This window comes from Salvelinus namaycush, chromosome 1 (genome assembly GCF_016432855.1).
Source record: "Salvelinus namaycush isolate Seneca chromosome 1, SaNama_1.0, whole genome shotgun sequence".
NCBI lineage: Eukaryota > Metazoa > Chordata > Actinopteri > Salmoniformes > Salmonidae > Salvelinus > Salvelinus namaycush.
The window spans coordinates 64,398,483-64,417,524 of NC_052307.1; the positions used below are offsets into that span (position 1 = coordinate 64,398,483).

The window sequence follows — 19,042 nt, forward strand, 5'->3', positions numbered from 1 at the left end:
AGTGGAATAGGGGTGAGGTTTTAATGGGTGTAGGGTTAGTTGGTACAGTGATTTTTCTTCCCCTTTGTGTCACAAAGTGTAATGAATTTGCACTCAAGAACAGTAGGTAGAAACAAAGGGCTATATAAGAGAAATAGATGAATAAGGTGGCGGCATGCACTTTAAACGTTTGTTTGCGGACCGCCATGATATCATAGAAGAAGAAGATCGATTAATAATCAGGCCGTGACCAGCCTCCCACTCCAGTACAGTAGGTGGCAGTGTATGCATATTTCAGTTGGAAGCGATCCGCCAATACACATTTTGAGAATAACTTTGGGGTCATTGCGTGAGCATGCGTGCTTCCCTTCTGCACACACAAGTTTACAACAACACATCCAACAAGGTAAAATGGCGTCGGGTGCCATTTCAACGGAGTCAAAGAAAATAACAGATTTACGAGTTATAGATCTCAAATCTGAACTCAAGCGAAGGAATTTAGATGTCACAGGTGTGAAGAATGTTCTAATTGCCAGGCTGAAACAGGTAACGAACTCAATTTATTTGTACTTGGCGAACGCAAAGCTAACGACCACTAGGCTAGCTAATGTTAGCTACCAAACAGTTGTACGAATTTGATTGATTGAGGCCGTCCTCAACTGCTGCCAGCTAGATAGCTTAGCTATCCAATTTGTTATGGGATGAATGTGTATCTATGTACAGCTTGGTATTTTCATAGTTGCTAACTAACGTTACTGTTGGATGGTGTCTTGTTTTCCAACTGCGATACTGCGTGCACGCGGCCTGTCTTTGCAGCGTCAGGTTGACATGGTAGCCCACGGTCCTGCATCGATGCAGTCGATGTGGGGGCGTTGCTAACTAATGTTAGCTGGCCATGACATCTATCGCATATATGTCTCCTTTTAGAAAATTAGGTTGCTTTAGGCCCACATCACATCCACACACACATTTCGCAAAATACCTTGATCAGAGTTAACGTTTATAATTCAAATGAAAAATCTAATTTTATTTTTTAAGAACAATAAGAGTTTAGTTTATTTTGTAAATATCTTATCTTAAGTAATTTTTTTATACATATAAATCACTATAATCTGACTTGACAGGAGACGTTGATATGGCGAATCTCATTTAAACCCAGGAAGCAGCCATTCATCAGTTTCTCAAATTGAATCCTGTCAAAATACGTTAGTTACTCATTAAATAAGCCGGTATATAGGTTTCCACTAGATAGCACAGCCATAAAGTCAAAATAGTCTATCATAAATGATATGATCGTGCTGTTTGTATTGAATGTCACTGTCTGTCAACTTGATTACTCAATTTTCTCTGATCCTGTGCACCTATGTTGTAAACTTTCATTCATAGGCTAGGTTGTAGCAACCTCATGATGGATATAGGGAATATTCAGGTATTATGTAGTAGCCTAAACATATCGATGTTACATTGAGCTGGGTGAATGGAATATGAATGACAGTCATAAAATATGCTGTAATAGAAATAAGTCCATGCTCATAATTTGTTGTTGTTGCCCTCCATCACTTTAAATGCACCGACCACCACTGATTTAAGTTTAGGCGTAAGGTTAGCAGTGTGGTTAGGGTTAGCTGCTAGGTTTAAAATCAGATTTTAAGACATTATATTGTAGAAATAGGTGGGGTTTATGACTTTGAGCCTGGGGTAACTAGTGACAACCTGGTATGTAGGCCTAAACAATGCCTCTTCGGCAGCTCCAATGTATTGAGCTGTTCTGTTGTAGACTTCCGACCTGTTCATAGCAGTAAGGTTAGTGCTATCAGCGATCCTTGTGACGTGAGTGATATACATTGGAGGTGCAGAATAGGCATTTTTTTCAGTTGCTTGTACATTTTTATTTAGACCTTTTTTGGACGTACATCCTGGCCATGCTGGCAGTAAATGACGATAGTTGCTATTCAAAACTCCATATTTGGTGAGTAATGAACGTATTTTAACTTGATGAGTCCCACCGTAACGCCTGTGTGCGTTTTGGACTTCGAACCCCTTTTAAACGTAGTGTGTTTGAAATACGTACTTCTGTGTGATTAAGGGGGGCTGAGCTAAAGCGGTGTTTGAGGCAAGGGCGGATCCCGAAGGGGCCCAGGACTGGGTCTTTTTACTAAAATGTCTGTGGAGTCCGAATGGTTTGAGCTACAAACTATAATCTTTAAAAAGGTGAGACTCCATGTTTTGCTCTATGACGCTCACAAGCTACATAAGAGTCGTTAGAAGGGTAAGGTTTACTTCTACCTAGAAGAGCGTAGTGACATGGTTTCTATAATACTGTAATAAGCTCACATAGTTGTTGTCACTGACTAGTTGGATATTCATATCACAGTGAGCAAACAATTTCTGTACTTACAGCATTCATATAAATTCATTTTCATCAGGTTTATGCTTTGGCGGACCAATTTTTTCTCTCGAGGTTTGTCAATGAAACTCATGAATGCAACTGTTTTATGTCAAATTGTTTTGTGTTCTACTTGTTGTCCTGAAAAGAAAATGGTCAAACACTTCATTGTGAGGCTAAATATAAGGGCGGGACATGCAGCTAAATTAATGTCAGATAAATGACTAGTAATTACAATAGTGTTTTAATTTTTTAAAATCTTTATTATACTTTCTCAGGCCATTGAGGAGGAAGGTGGAGATCCAGAGACCATTGAAATTCCACTCCCAGCAGACACGCCTAATAGAAAAAAAGCTAAAGGTAATTTGACATTCCTAATATTTTTTAATTACTGTTCAATATTTCTGTTTCCAATTTGGATGATATGACTCCATTACTTCTTTAGGAAAGAAAGTGGACTCTGACACTGACAATCCAATGGAAGATGAATCCTTCTCCAAGGAAGATGAATCCTTCTCCAAGGAAGATGAATCCTTCTCCAAGGAAGATGAATCCTTCTCCAAGGAAGATGAATCCTTCTCCAAGGAAGATGAATCTCCTACCAAGGAAGATGAATCTCCTACCAAGGAAGATGAATCTCCTACCAAGGAAGATGAATCTCCTACCAAGGAAGATGAATCTCCTACCAAGGAAGATGAATCTGCTACCAAGGAAGAGGAATCTGCTACCAAGGAAGAGGAATCTGCTACCAAGGAAGAGGAATCTGCTACCAAGGAAAACAAATATTTTTCCAAGGTGAGTGTCACATGAATATGTTTACGTTTGTGGTATGTTTGTGTTTACCCCACTCTCACGGTAGACTAGAGATCATTAGGTTACCATACCCAGATCAGATATTGTTTTTAAAATTAAATGCTGGTATTCAGATCGGTTAACCCTGTTTAACTTCTTATGGCTGCAGCCCGAGGCCGCCCACAATATGACAACAGCCAGCTCAAGTGCAGGGCGCGAAATTCAAAAGATATTTTTTTTAAATATTTAACTTTCACACATTAACAAGTCCAATACAGCATATGAAAGGTACACATCTTGTGAATCCAGCCAACATGTCCGATTTTTTAAATGTTTTACAGCGAAAACAGCACGTATATTTATGTTAGCTCACCACCAAATACAAAAAAGGACAGACATTTTTCACAGCACAGGTAGCATGCACAAAGCCAACCTAACTAACCAAGAGCCAACCAAACTAACCAAGAAACAACTTCATCAGATGACAGTCTTATAACATGTTATTCAATAAATCTATGTTTTGTTCGAAAAATGTGCATATTTCAGGTATAAATCATAGTTTACATTGCAGCTACAATCAGAAATTGCACCGAAAGCAGACAGAATAATTACAGACACCAACGCCAAATACCTAAATACTCAAATACTCAACATTTCTGAAAAATACATAGTGTACAGCAAATGAAAGACAGGCATCTTGTGATTCCAGCCAATATTTCCGATTTATTAAGTGTTTTACAGCGAAAACACAATATAGCGTTATATTAGCTTACCACAATAGCCAAAAACACAAGCCATTTCCCAGCAGTAAAAGTTAGCGATCGTAACAAACCAGTAAAAGATATATAATTTTTGACTAACCTTGATATTCTTCATCAGATGACAGTCCTATAACATCAGGTTATACATACACTTATGTTTTGTTCGAAAATGTGCATATTTAGAGCTGAAATCAGTGGTTATACATTGTGCTATCGTAGCTACTTTTTCCCACAACGTCCGGATATTTTTCTGACACTTTTTCTGACACACATATTCTGACCAAATAGCTATTCATAAACATAACTAAAAAATACATGTTGTATAGGAAATGATAGATCCATTAGTTCTTAATGAAATCGCCGTGTTAGAATTCTAAAAATAACTTCATTACGACATCCAGCTTCGGTATAGCTAGAGTACCCAAAAGAGTACCCAAAAGCTGGGCGCCGACGACTAGTTCACATGTACGACAGATATATGAAATAGCATCATAAAATGTTTCCTACTTTTGCTGATCTTTCATCAGAATGTTGGACAAGGGGTCCTTTGTCAAGACCAATCGTTGTTTGGATTTAGAACGGCCTCTTTCCCTCTCGATTTAGCAAGCACACTAGCCAAGTGGCACGAATCTCTCCATGTCAACAAACGGAAGAGAACGGAACACGGCAAAACTCCCGAAAAAATTTCAATAATCTAATAAAACTATATTGAAAAAACATACTTTACGATGATATGGTCACATGTATCAAATAAAATCAAAGCCGGAGATATTAGTCGCCTATAACGAAAGCTTTTCATAAGGCAAATCCAGGTGCCTCCTCGCGCTCTTCAGAAAACAGGAAATGGGTGACACGTCATACAAAGAGCTTGTATTCCACTTCAGACCAAGATAAACACTCAATTTCTTCTCTCACCGCCTCTTGACATCCAGGGGAAGGTGTATGAAGTGCATGTATACTAATACGTATCATGCCCATTTATAGGCAGGAAGTAGAACAGAGCCTCGATTTCAGACTTTCCACTTCCTGGTCAGGAAGTTTGTGCCAAATGAGTTCTGTTTTACTCACAGATATAATTCAAACGGTTTTAGAAACTAGAGAGTGTTTTCTATCCAATAGTAATAATAATATGCATATTGTACGAGCAAGAATTGAGTACGAGGCCGTTTGAAATGGGCACCTTTTATCTGGCTACTCAATACTGCCCCTGCAGCCCAAACAGGTTAAGTAAGGCATTAGACTGACACTATCTTTATATGTGTATTTACCTTTCACGTTCGTCTATTTCAGGAGGGAGACGAGGATGACGTTGAAGAAGGTATGTTTGTGCCCACACCCTATTGAATTGATTACTTTTTGTGGGGGGGGATTTGCAGGTAGCCCCCTTTGCGTGAAGGTAAGAATCTGCTATGCCCCCTCCTTTATGCCTTCCATTTATTTTGTCTGCTGGCTGGATACCCAGCCAGCCATCTATCCAGGACTCATTGTTCATGAATACAACATAGAAGGGACATCCTGTTTGTGGAGGACTTGCTTCTTTTTGTCACAGTACTTTTTTTGAGGATGGGATGTTACCTACTCTTCCAGGCCTGAGATGCAAGAGGGCTCCATCAACCATACAGACTGCATAGTACATTCCCTCAAGATAAAAAGCTCAGGAATCAACAAGCTTCTTTAAGGTGAGGGAAAGGTTTGCACTGAAGAAGGCAAGCTGAGTTAGAGGGAGTTCCAGTGTGTGCTGATGATACCATGGGGGACTCCTGCCCATCGGGGCCCATCCTCCTGTAGCACCCCAACTGCACTACAGATGTCTCAGGCGGAGAGAAGAAATCATCGCTGAGAATGCTCAAAGACCAACCAGGACATGATGTACAGACTAGAGGACACATTTGCTAAGGACTTGAGCCAGTCACTACAGTCACAAGGACGATTAAAGATGACATCAATTTTTTTGTCAACCATCCCAAGTCACTTAAGACAGACTTTTATGCGGGAAAGAAGACATGGGAGATGACCATAAAGACTATGATGGGAGAGCCCTGGGCAGTAGAACGGCCATAAAATGAGACTGAATTTGACATCTATGGCTTTGGGCACAGATTATTTTTTTGGTTACGAAAGAAGTTGGACAGATGGCCTTTTCCTTTCATTTGAACAAATGCCCTCTCTTCAAACTGATGAACGGGACTGGAGCTCCTAATGACAGGAGCATTGAAGAGTAACTTCACTGTACAGTACACATAACTGTAAGGATCGCAAAAGAAGTATTGGTGGTGAAAATGACATGAAGATTATTGATCCGCACCATCATTTTTCAATGAGGAATGTATGTTTTGTGTGTTCCTGTGGTCTTCTACCCTTCGATGACCACTAATACTAAACTTGCTTTCTATTCTACTTCCTAGGTCAAGTAACAGACATGTCAATGTTAAACATTGTGTTTTTTTTGCCATGTTTTATCCTTATTAAATCCCTCAGATATAACTGATACAGATGATGGTACTCGCGAAAATTCTAAACCTCCACCCAGTGAGGACGGCCTCCCAGAAACCGAGGTTGAGGCAGAAGCCGAGGCGGAGGCCGAACAAGTGGAGGAGATCGAAACTGAAGTTGCCGTCTCCGCTAAAGAAGACGAGGACGATAACATATCCGTCACACTCCAGAATGAAGATGCCATCACGCTGGATGTTGATGGTGATGACCTCCTGGAAACAGGTAAACATGTGAAACTTCCAGATTCAGAGGCAGACAAGGGCTGTGACGAGCCAGAGGCCTCTGCTGAGATGAGCCCCAAGGATGCCATGAAGATGGAAGTGGAAGGCCATAAAGATGGTAAGAAGGATGACGGGACGAAGGTTGACTCCTCTAAGAAGGAAAGCAGAGAGGCCTCGAAGAAAGCTGAAATGGGAGACAAAGACAAGGATTCTGGGAAGAAAGGCCCCTCGTCTACTGGGGCATCAGGTCAAGGAAAGAGGTTTGTCTTTCTAGCTATGTCAGTTCTTTAAGATACTACTACCAAGTTCCAGCTCACTGTGAACGCAGCATTGTGGGTAGCCTCAAGATTTTTTTTGCTTTTTTTCCTAATGAGAAATGTTCATTGATGTACCTAATGAGCCTCCCATTTGTTGCTTTCATTTGGTTGTTTTTCTGAAGTTGGGTAATTTGTGTCATTAACCAGGAGCTGAAAACAGATGTTACTTTCACCTTTCCAGCACGTTTGCCTTTTCCAGTTCCCACGTAGGGCTTTTTAAAAGGGCAGTAGTCCCTGTGATGTCAGTTTGTCAGAAACATATGAAATGATTCGCTGTGAAGTCGAACGCAATACTGAAGATTTCATTGGTCCAGGGAGTAAATTGGCTGAGAACATGACCCATGTCACCCGTGGAAAAGCAATGAAAAAGGCCATTATGGGAGTTTTGTCCAAATGCAAGCCTTGCCCGTGGGGATAAAAAAAAAAAATGCATCAAAACAAAGTGTTTCTTAAAAAATAAAAAAGGTTTGCCCTGGTCTACGTCATATTCCGCAGGGGCTTTCATATACGGGCACTCATCTCTTGTTTCTTTTTATTTGTTGTTAAATCTGCTTTGTAGTTCTTCAAAGGACAGAGATGGAAAGGCCACAAAAGATGACAAAGGTAAGCATTTTACAGATACATTTCTCAAGTCGTCACTACTAATGATCAGACGATGGGCAAGCATTGGCCTTTATGTAGTGTATGTAAGCAATGTGCAGTATTGACTGGACAGCCAAAATGGCATATTCTCAAGTGTCAGAACAAACAGAATTGATCAGTACCGCTGGTGTAATCTGCGTATTACCCAGTTTTCTTCACATATCTAAAAAGTAAATTTCTTTGGCATTTTAAAGGTGTCTGAAATGATTTAATTTAGTCAAAAGCACCTGCATTTTAACATTTAATGTATGTAACATTAGGCTGTTGTAGATTAGTTTGTACAATGTGTAGACATGTAAAAGCCTCTACAGTGCATGTATGTTTTGAAACGACCCTATTTCAGGAAGTATCAGCAGTAGTAGTGCAAGCAGCTCCACTCGAAATATATGGGTGAGCGGCCTGTCCTCCAACACCAAAGCAGCTGATTTGAAAAACCTTTTTGGCAAATATGGGAAGGTAAGCCTAGAGCTTAAAACATCCATAAACTGTTTATTGTGGTGGGGTACTTGGGTTTGATGTTTCTTACTGTATGGTTGTCATGGTTTTGCTTTGACTTAATGGAAACAATTTACTGGTTTACTAGGGGAAAGGGGGATACCTAGTCAGTTGTACAACTGAATGCATTCAACTGAAATGTCTTCCGCATTTAACCCAACCCCTCTACAAGCAACATGTAGTTGCTCCGCCCCTAAACAAATTCCTGTCGCCACAGGTTTTCAGTGCCAAAGTGGTTACTAATGCTCGCAGTCCTGGAGCCAAATGTTATGGCTTGGTGACAATGTCTTCCAGTGCAGAGGTGGGAAGGTGCATCTCCCACCTGGACCGCACAGAACTCCACGGCCAGCAGATATCTGTTGAAAGGGTAAGCTGACAAACAGTTGTTTTGCACATTGTTCAGCTAGAATGTTGAGAGCACGATTACAATTTTACAGTACAGAATCTTTTCTCTGACTTCTATCTTTTGTGATGTCATAAAACCTCCAGAACTCTTGACGATTCTAAGATTCCATTTTGAGAGTTTTTTTTTGTTGCAAAACAACATTGGCTGACATTCTCTTCTGAGCCATTGAGCCAACATGCGCTCTGTAATTTTCATTGTAGGGAGAAACAAGGTTCAAGGTCCTTTTGTTCCTCAATTAATTTAAATTCCATTGCTTCAGAATTGTGACGGAGCCTTTAAATACTGTGACGGAGTATTTGTTGTCTTTTTAGGTTAAAAGTGATCCCTTCAAGAAAGAACCTTCAAAGAAGGAATCAGATGACAAAACCAGCTCCAGCAAATCGAGTGACAAACGTAGTGCGTTGACAAACAAGACTAGCACTAGCAAGTATGTGAGGAAGAAACACAAAATCTGTCTTTTTCAGAAGGGGGACATTTGAAAGAAATGTTCATTTCTGTTTCTGTTCTTTTTTCCCAACTGAAGAACCCAGCCATCCTCCAAAAAAGAAGAGAAGAAGTCCGACAAGCCATCAGACAAAGACGGCAAGGATTCATCCAAGAAGCAGGAGTCTAAAAGCACAACATCCAGCTCAGGCCCAGATGCCTCCAAGAAAGATGATAAAAAGCATGGTGGAAGTATGTATGCTCCTTCTCAGGTTTTTTATGTATTGTGTTGTAGTGTAGTAAAAATTAAAACCTCTGTCCTGTTTTGTGTAGGGACCAAGAGCCCTGGCAAGATGGTGGTAATTGATCATGCCAAAGGAGACCTGAACAAAGTGAGACCACCATTCAGGAGGGGGAGATTTGACAAGCCGGGTTTCACCACCAACAACAACATGATGCAGCGGAGACCCAGATATTTCATGCCTCCCGAAGAGGTTTGTCGCAGTTTTTTTCCCTATCTGACAAAGTTTGATCATGGAACTTTCTTTTTCAATGTTCACCTCTACATGCTTGTCTTTCCTAGATGGAGATGAATAGAGTTAGAGTTTTCCCCAACAAGGGAGGCAGCAAAGACATCCTCCCCTTTGAGAAGATGAAAGAGCAGAGGTTGCGCGAGCGTATGGTCCGGCTGGAGCGCGTCCGCAGGGCTGTGGAGCTTCGCAGGTCAGCCTGAAACAAACTCCTACTCTAATTGTTGTACTCTGTAGTACTGTGATGATGCTGGGTACTAATGTTTCTGTGACTTACTGTCCCGTCAGGCGGCGTGAGATAGCGGAGCGGGAACGCCGGGAGCGTGAGCGTATCAGTCTGATTAGGGAGCGGGAGGAGAGGGAGAACCTGCTCCGGGAACGTCAGAGGCTTGAGGTGGAGAGGCAGAAACTGGAGAGGGAGCGCATGGAGAGGGAAAGGCTGGAGAGGGAAAGGATCCGCATAGAGCAGGTGCTTGGACTCAAATCATTAAGGATGTTTAGTCAACTAGGCTGTACCTTAGTTGATTGTTGTAAAAACGACAGGAGTAAGGTGAGTTGTTTACTCATTGTTCATCCTGGTGATCTGTCAACAGCTCCCAGGAGCATTTTGAGCAAACCATTTAGTGGATTGATAATGTAATGCTGACGTTATCTCGCTGTGATGCAGGAGCGGCGTAAAGAGGCGGAGCGTATGGCTCGTGAGCGGGAGGAGCTGAGGAGGCAGCAGGAGCAGCTCCGCTACGAGCAGGAGAAGAGAAACAACCTGAAGAGAGGCCGCGATGTGGACCACAGGTACACAAGGCCACACCGTAGTTGGGGATGGGATGTTTGTCTGGGGTTTGTTCTGTGTAGTTGAGGCTCTGATCGTGGACAACCAGCTTCCACCATTATGTCCATGACGTTGCAGGATAGGTTACAGTACTGCTTTGTCGTTGTCCCTGCACACAGACTTGTCTCCCATACTATCCTGGTATGTCTGCATGCTACGGCAGACAGGGATGCTTGGTCTCAGACATGACCAGCAGATGTCAATTTGACCATCAACTGAAAAGTGAAAGATACAATTTGGTATCATATCTGACCAAGCTCAAAAAGTGGTATTCCACACCAGTTTACTTGTCGCGCAGTTAAAGCATATTCTCCATTGAATGTTTCAGCCGGAGGGATGATCCCTACTGGAATGGAAACAAGAAGATCCAGCCAGAGTCTGAGGGCCGTGTCAACCAGGGCTCGGACTACAACCGCCAGCAGAACCGCTTTACTGAGTTCAGCCCCCGGGAGAGAGGCAGAGGCCTCCCCGAGGCTGCAGCCGTGGAGCCCAACACCATTGAGAGGTAGGCCCTATTATTTATAAGTGCTTTTTGTAAATAAAGCAACCTGGACCTAAAACGGCAAAGAGCAAGCTACACACAGCCCACATAGCAGTTTAGCATGTCTATCCCCCTCCAGTAACATTCAGCTCTTGACAGAATCTGACAATCCATTTTGGGTGTGGGGGGTTTTCAGACGTAACCGCTTCAACAGTGAGCCTGAGGCCAAGAAGTCCCGCCCCGCTGCTCGCAGGGACAGCTCTGGGTTTGAGCGCTACACCAAGAACTTTGAGACTGTCCGCAGGGCCGAGCCTCCTCCAACTCCACGCGCAGACATCCGTGACACAGACCGCAGAGAGATCCGTGACAGGGATGAGCGCCGGGCCGCGCCCATGCCTGAGCGCCGGGCCGCGCCCATGCCTGAGCGCCGGGCCGCGCCCATGCCTGAGCGCCCAGCAAGGGGCAGAGCACCCATGCCTGGCATGTCTCATACCGGCCGCTCCCCCAGAGGCACCGGGCACGCTGGTCATGCTACTCATACTGGGCATGCAGGATGGAAGAATGACGGCGGCATGAGTGCACCTAAGGGGGACATACGGTGAGAATGGATGGATGCCTAGTGTGCTTGTTTGATTAAAGTTGTAGACAATGGCCTTTTGTTGTTATCCGTGTGGTAATAATCATGTCTCTGTGGTTATGTAGTGGAGCTGTGCGTACCGGAGGTATGCGGCCAGAGCGTTCGGGCAGAGATGGCCAGGGGCCTGCTCTCAGAGGAGGCTCCTCAGCCAGCCGAGGAAGATCCAACTTCAGTGGCCGGGATGGAGGAAGACCCATGGTCATGGCAGACCAGGTCAGCACCTCACAAATCCCCCATAGCTAAATCTACACATTCAATACCCTCCATTTCCTCTATTTTAGTTACATTTCAGATGGGGAATTCATAACTACAATCTCCCCTGTTCTCTACCCAGCATTTCAGCTCTGGCCGCCAGGTGGTGGTGGAGCGGCATGGCCGGGACCAGCCGGCCCCCAGGAAGGAGTGGCATGGTGGGGCTGGATCCCAGGGAGGGGGCTTCCCAGACAGCCGCAGGATGGGAGACAGCCGTGGCAGCATGATGGCCCCACACTCAAGGTATTCACTGCCGTTGCATTAAGACTGTACTTCTCCCTGTTATGGTTAAACTCAAATATACTAATTGATCAACATTTAAATAAAATATTATTTATGGGGGAAAATATATTTGTTCATGATATTATGAATAGGAGAGGTGGAGTTATGTCACGTGCAGTTAACACAAATATGTGGAATTGTTAGCTCTATATAGAATTACAACCAACTGATTGGTGCATTACTGCAAAAATGGAGGAGGCAAGTGGAAGGGGGAGAAGGGGAGCTTGTTTGTCTGGCCTTTTATTAAAGAGCAAAATTGGAGAAAGAGAATTGTCATGAATAGAAAAATATACCAGTTTTATTTGAGGACCAAAATGTTGACCATGGTACCATACAGGTTGCAAAATACTTGAAGAGATTTCCAGTGTGCTGATTCCATGGCATATGGTTTTTAAACTGATACACAAAACAACGCTTGCCTCAAAATGTAGTTTTTCTATTTAAATTATTATACAATATTCTTGCCAACAAAAGAATAATGTTATGTATATGGGGCATACAACCATGTCAGCTATGCAGATTTTGCTGCAAAAAGACAATTTGACCACTTATTCTGGTATTGCTCCTGTGTAGCCTGTTTCTGGTCACAGGTTCAGGAGTGGTTAAACAGTCATAACATTGTTCCAAAATGAGCCCTACAAATAGCACTGTTGGGTGATCAGGAAAGCTGTAATCAATCAACAAAATATTTATTTTTTATTCACATCTGTTGATAATATCCCATTTAGAAAGGTTTGAGAATCTGTGTAAAACATCACAGAACAGTTGAAAAGGAATTGGCACAAGGAAATCAAGAGCAGGTGGTCTATGGAGATAGGTGGGATGGGCTGAGAGAAGCCGAGGGGTGGATTTAATTTGTAATAGTTGTGACTGAAATGAATATATATCATGTGTACTGGACTTGTCTGAGCACTATGAATTAGGCTTGGGTGGTATCCATATTTCCATACCGTCATTTTGCCATGCCGGGATATACCGTAATACACCGTAATACCTACACTGAACAAAAGGAGCACTATTTTCAAACCCCACTGGATCTTCTGTAATTTGAAGGTTAGCAATGCTAACAAGTAGATGTAAAATCCCATAGATAATGCTAACTAAATACTAAAGAGGACATTGTGTACAGTCTCTGACCTAAAGTATTTGCAGGACAGACAAACCAGCTCAAAGTTATACAAGTAACAAAAAAATGCTCCACAGTTTGCTGCATCCACAAAGCAAATATTAGCAAGGCTCTTGATCCAGGAGAGGATTCTCTGCTGTTACCAAGCAAAGCTTGATTTTGAAAGAAGCTAACCACTTAGCTAGATGGCTAAATAGCTACTAAATTAGCAAACCAAATCACAACTGTAGAGCATTTAGCACATTTTAGACAGTTAATAGGTATAAGATAACTAACTCGATCACCTGGCGTATGCTACACAAGTGAGTGACTTACAGGTAGCCTAGTGGTTAGTGTTGGACTAGTAACCGGAAGGTTGCAAGATCAAATTCCTCAGCTGACAAGGTAAAAATCTGTCTTTCTGCCCCTGAACAAGGCAGTTAACCCACTGTTCCTAGGCCGTCATTGAAAATAAGAATTTGTTCTTAACTGACTTGTCTAGTTAAATAAAGGTTAAAAAAATCAAGGCTCTGGTCTCTTGTTGTTGTGCTTATAAACAAACACCATGTGACTGAGGACTACCAGTAAACTTCATAATGACAAATTGTGACAATCCTTACTGATTGCACAAGTTGACTGCAGGTATTTATTTAAAGTAGCTACAAATATTCAAATTCAACAGTATTGGCGGTATATTTGGCTATTTCCGCCCAAGCAAACTATCAATCCAAGTGTAAAAAAACTCCAATGAATCCAAATGTGTGATATTATGTATAAAAAAAAAATATATATATATATACACATGGTACTTTTTTTATATGTAAAAATCTATTCTGGTAGAAGCCATGTTTGAGCTTCTATGTCTTTACTGTATGCTCCTTTAGGCAGAAATTTATTTTTGTTTCTCCAGCCACTCTTCGTCTGCAATGAACAGAATCGTGCAGATCACCAACAGTTCCATGTCCAGTGTTGGCGGATTCAAGCCCTTCAAAGGAGCACCCCGACGGTTCTAACTCTCCCCAGATCAGCTTCAGCTTATTTTTCAAAAATACATTTTTTTAAGTATTAAGTATATCTTTTGAGTATTGTGTTTTAAGAGGCTGGTTTCTAGCCATAAGGTTGATATAGAAATGTTTTGTTCTGTATAGGTTACCTCAATGTATGGTTTCCTAACAGTTGTGCTGTGACTTAAACCCTGTGCACATAATGTTCAACTTACCTTCAGAATAGAATTGTACAGCTTTAGTTATTTGTAACAAGTTTGATGTTAACTGCTCTTCCCCTAACTGAAACTCCATGTACCGTATGTAAAATGTAAGCAGATCAATGTATTCTTTAACCATCATTTTTAGTTATGCCCCTGGTGCTTCTGAAGGTTATTAAATGATACATCTTGCTCATTTTGTCTTCGCTCCTACATTTGACTCAAGTGCACATATACAAGACATCACACATTGAGTGGTTGTGAAAAGAGAACAAGTTTTTATTTTTTATTGTCCATGTACTTTAATAATCAGGCTGAATATCCCTCGTCTAAGGCATTTTGTTACAGAAGAAACACCATCTACATTTTGCAAAGGTACTGTGATAGGCTACATACATTATTTGGTCATATGTATATAGATAAACATTTGAACCTTCCAACACGAGGATTGACCTTTTTTGTGTGTGGTTAAACATAAGTGAAAATATTAACATAATACATAATTGAAATTATACTCTGCTAAATGTCATTAGTATGCATTTGTTGCATTCAGTATTATGCATCAGAATAACATAATTGCATTTAATCTCAACAGAACAAGTTAAATCAATATGGTGGATTGCGTTCATGTTCTGTGCTCCAGAATATCTGATTTTACACATTTCCCATATGAAACTACTACTAATACTTTTCTCCAATCTATACAGTATCAATGTCGAAATAGCCAACTTTTAAAATCCCTTCCCTCTAGATCAGGGGTGTCAAACTCATTCCACGGAGGGCCTAGTGTCTGCAGGTTTTTGGTTTTTCCTTTCAATAAAGCCCTAGACAACCAGGTGTGGGGAGTTCCTAACTAATTAGTGATGTTAATTCATCAATCAAGTACAAGGGAGGAGCGAAAACCCGCAGACACTCGGCCCCCCGTGGAATGAGTTTGACACCTGTGCTCTAGATGACCAGCCAGCGGCATTAGTGACATATTTTTGTGTGAAAAGCTACGCAAATGCTATTAAACAATTCTGGCCTTAGCAGATAAACGGGTGAACAGCTACCTGAAGTTCAAGTTGCATCAACTTTTATTGAAAAGGGCTACACAGTACTTAATGTACTTTTAGCCAAAACATTTAACCAGCCCTTTCATACCTTTGTCATAAAGAAACAATTGAGCATTTCATATTCAACTGACTGTTGGAAGAGCTACTGTTGTAGCAATTCTAGACAGTATTCCATTTTTACAAGGTACCCAAAGAACAAAAGCACTCTTGCACAATTTCTAATTCTGTATAAAATGAGGTATTTTCTCTTCTCTTAGGCTGTTTACACAGGCAGACCAATTCTGATCTTTTTTCTCACTAATTGGTCTTCAATCAGATCTGATGCGCTTGGAAAGAACATGCCTGTCCAAACACAGCCTTAGTAGTGCATATCAATGTAACAGTGCAAAACCAATTACAATGACTATATGTTCAAGGACTACCTTGTTAACAGACTATTGTTTGTACAGTATTTACCGCTCCAGCACTATAACAAGGCTTACACATATTCACTCGAGACATTCCACAAACAAAATCCTTATCAATTATTTTGAGGAACAACATTCAAGCTGAAACACATAAAACAATATCTAGATACTGGTAAATAATGCAATGTAATTTTTTTTTAAATGTGTGTGACGCATGTGTTTAACATCTTGTTGCTCCCCCAAAAACCTCAAAGTAATTAGATAAAGTGGCCCTCTGAGGTTCTCATCATAATACTCACTAGTTGCCTTTTGAACATCGTTACAAATGGGTTTAGGCCAGTATAATTCAAGCTGCAGTGTGACGGTAACTTTAAAATGGATGTTATTTTACAAAAGAAACAAGAATATGGATTGTGTCCCTGACACTCAAAGGGACGTGGTCCTTCGCCCATCCCCCATCACCCCAACCTTTCACAAAATCACTAGTCAATAATGACATACTGTAGCATACCATAAACAGGATGTACACGCTCGCTTCAACATAGATGTTTCTCTTTAAGTCCTGTCTATTCAGCCATATATTACTTTTTGGGTAGTCATTGTGAACATACAAGCAGCAGCAGTTTAATTCACTTTCGAAAAGCAGCCTTGAATTCCATTACAAGGGGCAAACCTATTCTAGTGTAAAGTCATAGTGAATTCCTTTGACTAGGTAGGCCTGAGAGAAGCTCAGAAACCCATCGTTATGCCATCCGTGAACATAACTAGCGATAATTATGCACAGCCTGATAATATGAAGTCGACCTAGTTAGATACCATGTGTTGAAATCATTTGTTACTGATACCTATACATGGTTACACATTTACATTACAACACATTCTCTTGAGGGAGTTACTACAAGGTATATTAAATACTTTACAATGGTATATATCAATCATTGCTGTTGCCAAGGCAGCTAATACACAAACAATTTACAAAAGACACTCAAGGATATGTCCCTTCAGAGAAGGCCTGAGAGTATTTCTGATGTCTAGTTTAAAATCTACAGATTGTCTCATTCTGGTAATACACCTGTTTCCGTTTATTCTTATAAAAGATATTGTAAATGTTGTAAGGCATTTTATATACAGAGTAAGTGTGGCCTCGTGAGGACCGTATAGACAGGCTGAGCTAACCCCAGTCCTCAAGTCCAGCCTGCAGATAAGCCTTACTACCGGTTTGTCAGGTAGCCTGCAGCCAGTAGCCAGGCAAAAATAAATACTAAGTACTGGACTTGTCCTTGAAGGCTGGGGTTGTCCATTTCTGGACAATGAGAACAAAATGTAACAACCAAAAATGGGAGACCCCTTAACTAGCAGCACTGCGAGGAGTCTCCCCTATAACTGTGTTTCTAGGTCTGACGTACAACACAAGGCTTGAGTCAAGGCATCCAGCTGGAATGTGTAGATAGAAAACAGTAAATCTCTCAGGAGGCAGTACCATAGTAGGACACTGGTGCAAACTACTAGCTAGCTCTGTCATAAATGTGCATTAGGTATGTACACAATGTATATAAATTTGTTTGAAAGTCAGATGATGTAGGAGAAGCACATGGATTCAAACATGGCTACATTAGAAAATCCTACTTCCATAACTCAACTAGGTCACGAGGCTTCCCATATCGACAACATCCCATATTGACAACATAACTGCCGGCAGATCTGTGTGACATTGGGCACTAAAGACTATTAGTGTGGGATACTATCACTCTTCCTCTGCAGCCAATAACCAATAACCAGCCAAGTCTCTCAGGGAGTGAGTGACAGAAGTCAAATTAGGTGCACCGTCCTGTGTTTCCATGGTTCTGTCTGTGTGATTGTCCAGACTCTACTGGATGTGAAGCATATACAGCAAATATGAGAAATGAAATACATGGCATATCTTTCAATCCAACTTCTCATATACATCGGAAAACATTCTTGTTGACGTTAGGTTATTTCCAAGTTGAAATTAAGAGCATAAATCAATGCAGCTAAGCATATCAGCCACACATACACACTGTAGACACCAATGCCACACACACACCAGAATTCAACACTGCCATACTCTGGTAAAGCCAATCTGGATAGGGCGAGTCTTAAATGGCAGATGAGGGTTGGTAGAGACAGCCCTTACCAGAGTATGGCACTGATTTACAGGCCTCTCAGGAAGAACAGGGATGTGGGTAGTGTTAGAGAGATATACAAAAGGCTTGTCACAACAGGGTCTTACATTCATTTCTAACCGGCAAAAACAAATGAATCCCTTTCAATTTAAGTATATACCAAAAGAAAATTGTTCTCTAAAATACTCTTACACACGCATACAAGCACACATGCAAACACACGCAAAAACACACGCAAAGTAGTAATTTGGCATCCATTAACGTGGCGAAGAGACAGGAGTGCTTAGATATTACACTCACTGATGTCACTATCACCTCATCTCTATCCCAATAAGACTCTGAACACACTCTTGATTATCTCCAATTGGAAGGAGCTAAATTACCCCCACCAACCAAAAGCTAGCAAACGAAGGTTGAGTTTTCAGTGAAAAGTCTAACGCTCAAAAACTGAACTGAATCAAAGCAGGCATATCTATACATATGTGCTGTAAAAAATAAAAATAAAATAGCTTATCAACTGCAATAATGAAAATGAATGAAAACGATTTCCTTGAAAAACGTTGGTGTCATGAGAGGAGATATTTCAGATTCTGAATTCTTTCCCTCCCAGCATCCTGTTTCTGGAATTGTTCTCATTTTGCTATAAAACCACCCCCATTAACCTTGACCCCAGATCACAAACACTGTGCGACTTGTAACAAAGTTTGGCCAACTGTACAAAAGATTAGTGGTAGTTGTCATAGCGTCCTTTCCTCTGTTGTCCGGGCCCACTGAGGGTAGAGGATGGCAGGCACCAGTGGCTTGGGAATGGCAACTCCTCAGTTTGTCTCATCGCTATCTCTCGCTTTCAAAAGTGGCTGTTCGTAGGCTGTCAGGTCAATGTGAAAAAAAATGCTGCCCCCCTCTTTCTCTATCACACAAACACACAACCATCCTATGTTACAATAGAACACATTTGTCTTTATCCTTGGGCTCTTTTTTGGGTTTGCGCTCCCCGGCAGAAGGCTGCTTCCCTGGGCTGGGCGTGGCTCCAGCTGCAGCTGATGATGATGATGCTGCTTCTGCTCTGTCTGCTTCGTCACTTCCCTCTGCTGGCTGCTGCACAACACAGACAGGATGGAACAGGAGTGTCAAGCATAATACCTACCTGTTGCTTATTCAAGCGGGTGAATAAGCAACATTATAAACTGGGTGGTTTGAG

At 41.5% G+C, this 19,042-nt stretch overlaps 2 protein-coding genes across 3 annotated transcripts in view; one reads left to right on the plus strand and one right to left on the minus strand.

Moving 5' to 3' along the window:
• Positions 1-357: 357 nt before the first annotated feature.
• Positions 358-14,431, plus strand: LOC120047225 (SAFB-like transcription modulator). The gene is made up of 19 exons (XM_038992757.1): positions 358-525; positions 2,644-2,725; positions 2,811-3,160; positions 5,209-5,236; positions 6,397-6,892; positions 7,509-7,552; positions 7,935-8,047; positions 8,304-8,453; positions 8,804-8,919; positions 9,016-9,167; positions 9,249-9,409; positions 9,499-9,638; positions 9,734-9,914; positions 10,113-10,237; positions 10,603-10,779; positions 10,952-11,353; positions 11,458-11,605; positions 11,727-11,887; positions 13,942-14,431. The coding sequence occupies exons 1-19, from the start codon at positions 391-393 to the stop codon at positions 14,042-14,044; spliced, it is 3,264 nt and encodes a 1,087-aa protein (XP_038848685.1). The 5' UTR covers positions 358-390; the 3' UTR covers positions 14,045-14,431.
• A 59-nt stretch (positions 14,432-14,490) lies between these two features.
• Positions 14,491-19,042, minus strand: part of LOC120047236 (ubiquitin carboxyl-terminal hydrolase MINDY-2-like) — a 29,973-nt gene continuing 25,421 nt past the window's right edge. The window contains exon 9 of one of the 2 annotated variants that reach the window (XM_038992775.1): positions 14,491-18,936. In XM_038992775.1, coding sequence (XP_038848703.1) covers positions 18,781-18,936 — 156 coding nt within the window. In that variant the 3' untranslated portion in view covers positions 14,491-18,780. Of the gene's footprint in view, positions 18,940-19,042 lie in introns of both variants that reach the window. The other variant, XM_038992768.1, reaches the window with a different exon arrangement.

Excerpts from the sequence above, each read along its gene's own strand:
- LOC120047225 (XM_038992757.1), top strand. The coding sequence starts at position 391 with ATGGCGTCGGGTGCCATTTCAACGGAGTCAAAGAAAATAACAGATTTA. Across the intron at positions 2,726-2,810 it reads TAATAGAAAAAAAGCTAAAG|GAAAGAAAGTGGACTCTGAC; the intron begins GTAATTTGACAT and ends TTACTTCTTTAG. Across the intron at positions 8,048-8,303 it reads TTTTTGGCAAATATGGGAAG|GTTTTCAGTGCCAAAGTGGT; the intron begins GTAAGCCTAGAG and ends CTGTCGCCACAG.